This window comes from Aedes albopictus, chromosome 3 (genome assembly GCF_035046485.1).
Source record: "Aedes albopictus strain Foshan chromosome 3, AalbF5, whole genome shotgun sequence".
Taxonomy (NCBI): Eukaryota; Metazoa; Arthropoda; class Insecta; order Diptera; family Culicidae; genus Aedes; species Aedes albopictus.
In genome coordinates, this window is record NC_085138.1 from 111,952,351 (window position 1) to 111,958,350 (window position 6,000).

At 38.1% G+C, this 6,000-nt stretch overlaps 1 protein-coding gene across 1 annotated transcript; it reads right to left on the reverse strand.

Annotated features, from left to right (window-relative positions):
- Positions 1-852: 852 nt before the first annotated feature.
- LOC115268075 (uncharacterized) lies at positions 853-2,797 on the reverse strand. Its single transcript, XM_062856077.1, has 3 exons — positions 2,639-2,797; positions 2,138-2,571; positions 853-1,116 (listed from the first exon to the last, which is right to left on the reverse strand). The coding sequence occupies exons 1-3, from the start codon at positions 2,661-2,663 to the stop codon at positions 916-918; spliced, it is 660 nt and encodes a 219-aa protein (XP_062712061.1). The 5' UTR covers positions 2,664-2,797; the 3' UTR covers positions 853-915.
- Positions 2,798-6,000: the final 3,203 nt, after the last annotated feature.

Sequence of the window (6,000 nt, forward strand, 5' to 3'; positions counted from 1 at the left end):
CCGAATAACTCAATCACACGTTCCTTGATCCTCGTCGCCACTTTTATATCCTTCAAAAGAAGAATAATAAAGATGTTGACAAGTCCAAGGCTTGTGCAGTCTCTGCTCTGTGGTCCAATGACCGCCAGTATTTATACTACCTTAGGTAGACAAAATGAATCATACCTAGGCATTTAGGTACTGTCATGAAAAGTATTTCATGTAGGTAGATATTATATGTACACAAATTCGGTAGACACTACAAGAACAACAGAAGGAGAAATTCCTGAAAGGATCCTTGGATTACTTTATGAAGAAATTCTTAGATTTTTTCTGAAGGGGGGACGTTCATTAATGACGTTACGATTTGACTAGGGAGGAGGTTCAGCACGGTGTGAATACCCATGTAAACATTTCAGAGGTCCTATACAAAAAGTGTACGATTGAGACGAGTGGGGTTCAAAATGGACAATATTTGCGTGACGTAATTGATGGACTTTCTAATGAATCAATGGAGCCATTTATTAATGAATCTATAAAAGGTTCGCTTTGGAAGGTGTTTTGAAGAAATACTTGGAGAAATTTTTCAAAGAACTCTGTATTTTTGATACTCTACTAAAAAACTAAGAATTATTCTACGGGAATGAATGTGGTAGAATCACGGGAAGAATGACGAGCTCGAAACCTAACGTTCATTACAAGTCAACAAAAAGTACTAAATCCACCATAGAAAAACAAATCGTTTATTTTTTTCAAATATTACCTAGTAAAATGCAACACAGAAAAGCTTCGTCCAGGAGAAGTGTAGAAAATTAGCAGGAAAACTATGATGTTACAAAGGTGAATGGGCGTTCATTCAATAACTGAAAATAGTTTTACCCTTAACGACTTTTCCATTTATTCACAATTCTCTATTAATCCAGCAAGAACCTGCAATTACTCAATTCCCAACTTCTGCTTGATGATAAACTGCGGCAACCGTTTGCCCTTCCAGAAACGAGGAATTGGTGTATCGTTGGCTTGTCGCAGCTTCTCCGCTACATACATTTCCGCCGAGAACCGCTCCGCTTCCTTGATTTGACTGATTAGACCGGCTTGGAAGGCTTTCTCTTTACGCAGCTCCCTCCGTTGGCGGACCTGTATCAAGGTAAATGGAGAAAGTGTTGACAAAATGAATCAAATTAAATTTATCAGATATTCTTTTAGTCCTCTACTTTCCATGGTTTCACTATAGAATCAATGATTTTCGACAAACACGAGACAAACGGAATTAGATGATAATATCATATTATGATAATCATATTATGATAAGGTAAACGCACGGGTATTCAGCATGACCATGCTGAGGGTGACGGGTTCGATTCCCGGTCGGTCCAGGATCTTTTCGTAAAGGAAATTTCCTTGACTTCCTTGGGCATAGAGTATCTTCGTGCCTGCCACACGATATACGCATGCAAAATGGTCATTGGCAGAGGAAGCTCTCAGTTAATAACTGTGGAAGTGCTCATAGAACACTAAGCTGAGCAGCAGGCTTTGTCCCAATGAGGACGTTATGCCAAGAAGAGAGAGAGAGAGAGAGAGAGAGAGAGATCATATTATGATGGAATAGTAAAATAATAAAAATAAAAGAATAGGTAAACTCAACTGCCAACTACTTGTTTCAATAGTGAAATTGTTGATAAACAATCAAAAAACTATTAATCTTGTTTCGTTGATATCGAAAAAATTGCCCAAATTTTCAATAACTCTCGTTTAAGCACTTTTTTCTGCAGTAACGTGCTAAAAACATAGCAAATAGTCGTTCTAAGTCTTAACAGGAAAAGGGCTAAGAAAGATTTTTTTATAACTGATACATTTTATAATGCATCTCGGTCGCGACCCACAGTTTGAGAAACCATGTCCTAAGGAAGATCTAGAACCGTACCGTAAAACGGGGTGACCTGCAATATTTAGTTGTCTTTAATAATAAAAAGCCGACATTATTTAACATTTCAAGAGTAAAACATGAAATGCTCAAAAAACATTAAAATGTAGGTTTTGTCTCTTTGGGAACATCACGTCAAGAAGAATATCAAGTATGGTACCGAAACGCAAATGTCGTACAACATATTTGCTTTAAATCTCTGATTACCTGCTAAGTACCGGTTCCACCACTTACCTTAGCCCATTCATACTTCATCTTCTTCCGCAGCTTCTTCAGCTTGTGCTTCCGCATCTTCCGTCTTCGGATCACAATCAGTCGGGCAGCCTGGATGCCATTGTCGTCCACTTTCCCACTGCTGGTGGGGGGAAGGTCCACTGCCGGAACCCCCGTCGGCGAGCGATCACCGATTTCCGAAATGCGAGACTGATTGGGATTCTCAATGATCCGGCTGATCAGCGGAATGTCGATGATTTCCTTCCGTGGAAGGAACGGATTGATGCCATGAGGATGACCGATGTCCAAGGAAATTTCCCGCGGTAGGAAGTTGATCCGAAGGGGAGTGGCCGCTTTCGGTTGGCTTGATAGGGCTTTCGGCGAAACGACAACGGATACCTTAGTCGATTCTCGAATTGAAATGTTGGAGAAAGCTCGCACCAGGCTCGAGATGGCTGAAACATCGAAAATCAATGCCAATTCAGTTGGATTATCAACGCAATCTTATTCCCCTATACTTACCCTTTATGGGACGATGCGGCAGCATTTTTTAATTATTTTAAAACCCGGCCAAATTTACGAAAATTTAATTTCAAAGTGTAGGTCACAAAAAATCATGCATTCTCGATTATACAATGTTTTCATTCTGCAAAACAAAATAACCTCACTTCAGATTGAGCTGTCAGAAATTACGGAGCGTTTGAGAATGCATCATGTTGTCTGAAAGGCCTACACTGGACCAAAAATTCACGCCACGAAGCAGGGGTTTTCATCACGCAGAGATTATTTTTATAGGCCATTTCATGCAGGACCATGTACACTCAGAAATAAAAGAAGTCATTAATGCATATTTTTCATGCAAAATGTAGGTTCGGCTGGGTTCATGCATTATGTTACTAAATAGCGAAAAGTTACTGTCGTGTCCGAAACGAGCGGGATCTATTTTCAGGCCTCAAAACTGTCTGGGGTTGGTTCTTTCGGCCAATTTCCACCGCGAAATAAAACACGTTTGTTTCCGTCAAAATAATTCACAAGACTGATTTATTAGTTCTGTTTACCTGCCTTCTACCCTGCGTCCCCATGGCAACCCCGTTATTCTCTCTTTCAACTTCTACCTTTCTCGCATTTTTCAGTACCTCTTCTATTCTCTACATTATCTCTTTTTCCTACTCTTTACTGAAAAAATATTGTTCAAAACATGTCTATAAATTTCTGCAGTTTGCGAGTTCCCCTCGTTGGTCTCAGTGGTAATATTTTTTTTTTTAACTTAAAATTTTGAAAGAGGGAAAAGCCCCTTTGAGTGATTTCCTCAAATTCGAAATCTTTCTTAAAAAGGCACAGAACCTCTTTATCTTTTCTTAAAACATAACAATAATATCTTAAGACTAAATGCTCACACGTTAGTGACCCATAGCAGAGCCGTGATCTTGTGTAAAGACAGCGTACCATATCGTGAAACGTCCATCATCTCTAGAAATCCAAGGGTGTGGTTGGATCAGGGGGTCATGAAAATGAATCTTCAAGGCTGAAAATAAAGAATTCCAAACAAAACGAACAGTATCAAACAAAATAACAAATCTAATTTAGAAATTTGTATAAAAGTTTTAAATCAGGTTCATATTTTGAGCAAAAATATCCCGTATAGGTATATGAATAGGAAGACCTGCAGCGTTTATGCTATCCAATAATTTCTTCTTCGGTTCAATGAATCGAGATTCTCAATCTCCTGGATTCCTCGTTCGCGCGATGATTAATCATAATCCCATTTTCTGAAATTGAAAAAAAAAATTAATACCATTTTCAATCACTGGAAGTTCAAATGTTATTAGAAAAGACTGTTATAGTATCATCATCGTTATTGAGATTACCCAAACCTGCAGTTGCATTGTTTAAACTATCCATTCGAAGTTTATTGTTGATTCTACATTCGTTTCTCATTCTAAATTCTGATGCTTGTATCACGTCCTGGGTATAGATAGCGTGTGTATTCGCTCCAAATAATAACTTTTGCTCTTTGCGTCGTAAGAACGTTGAATCGTTCGTTTGAATACGTTGGACCAGTTTTTTTTTTGTTTTGGTATAACCACAACAACTTTATTTCCGGCTCTAATGGCTGAGGGTTGCTCCTCTGTGATTATCAACGTATTTTTGCTTAATAATTTTGATTCAGCGTCCTTGTTTCGATTTGATCACAATCAACAGCTTCCGACTCTTACAGGCTAGAGAAACTTCCTCGGTACTCAAATGGTGTGACTCCGTGTTTTGAATGTGGATTTGAAGTATTGTGGACATACCAATATCAAGTTTATTCTATTCTGCTTAGAACCAGAAGCTGCCTTTATCACACCTTTTTTTTAAGCTTTCTACTGAAAGGTTTAATTGAGGTCTATTTTCATAATACCATCTTGTTCTGCCAACACGCTAAGAGTTCATTACTTTTGAATGACGGGTCATTATCGCTCTTTGCAGGGCTAAAGTTAGTTCCCACTGATGGAAGATTTTGTTGCGATCTGTGTTTGTGGTTTTGGCATCCTCGCACCTCTTTTCTACAACTTTTATATATCTGGAGTAAGTGTCCACTATGAGTAAGAATTTGCCCGATTTATGGTTGGATTCTGAGGTATCAGTAGGTCGGCTCAAGAGGCACGTTCTCCTCTATTTGGGAAATTTGTGCCATTCTGAGGTGAAATCTATTAGTAAGATTTCTTGAGTTTGGTAATTGTCGGCAAGCTAATGGTATTGACGGATTACGCCCAAAAAATATCAGGCCAGAGTTCTTATTTTTAAGCAAAGGCTACGACATCATTTCTCATTATAGGCTCCCAAAAACTTTTCTCAGAATCACCAATGTGAGCCATTGGTAATTGTACCAGCAAGAGTACATGTCATCTCTTCTTCAGATGTGAACACATAAAGATGTTTGACTGATCCAGTAGTTACGCTATATATAATGGAATTGAGTTAATCATTGTTTGTTAGTAAATTGAACGTTTTTTTTTTGTATAGACAATCTTTCGCTCCTGAATCAATAAGGAATGCTACCGGTAACCCTGCATTATAACCCACAATGGAAACATTGGTAGCGGCACGTCGCTCAATTAGAAGAAATTACTATTTTAAATTCAGCATGTAAAAAAATAATAAGAACAATTCAAGTTTGATTATATAGCTCAGCGAATTGGTTTAACAAGAAAAAAATTTAAAAAAAAAATAAAACCCAGAACGCTTGAAATCAACGGATGAAATCAACATTTTTACAGGACATATTTATATTTCTGAATGCTGATATTTTGAAGTCGATAAAACATGAATAGGAAAATACTATGATTTTGAATATTTTATCACATGCTTAACCTACAAATTACCACACGGTCAATCCAATAGCAAAGCGATCTGATCGCAGCAAACGGATATCAATTTTGACCAATCAGCGACTGGTCCCCGTTTGACAGCAAAATGGTCTCAAATCGGCTGACTACGTGATGCATCCTATCCTAGCTTTCAATCTTCGTTTTTTTTCATCGGATACGGCATCCAGTTTACTGACTTTAGTCACTCCACCACTGTGTAATTTACTGCCTACGTCGGATGCATGATGAGTAACTAAAAGCATATTGAGTATGAGGATAACACAGAGCTCACGAGCGTGTTAGCAATTCATGGACAACACAGAATTAAAATAAAACCATGAAGAGTATGAGTGTAACGCGAAGTCACAAGTGTAGTGCCAATTAATGAACAACACAGAGTTCTTTAACATAGAGGCATAATGAGTATGAGGACGCATACCCAACAATCATTTTTGCTGCATAAGAGTGGAACAAACCATTCTCAAGCAAACTTTAGCTTAAGAAACTGCTGTTCAGCTAGTTCTGTTTCTTGGG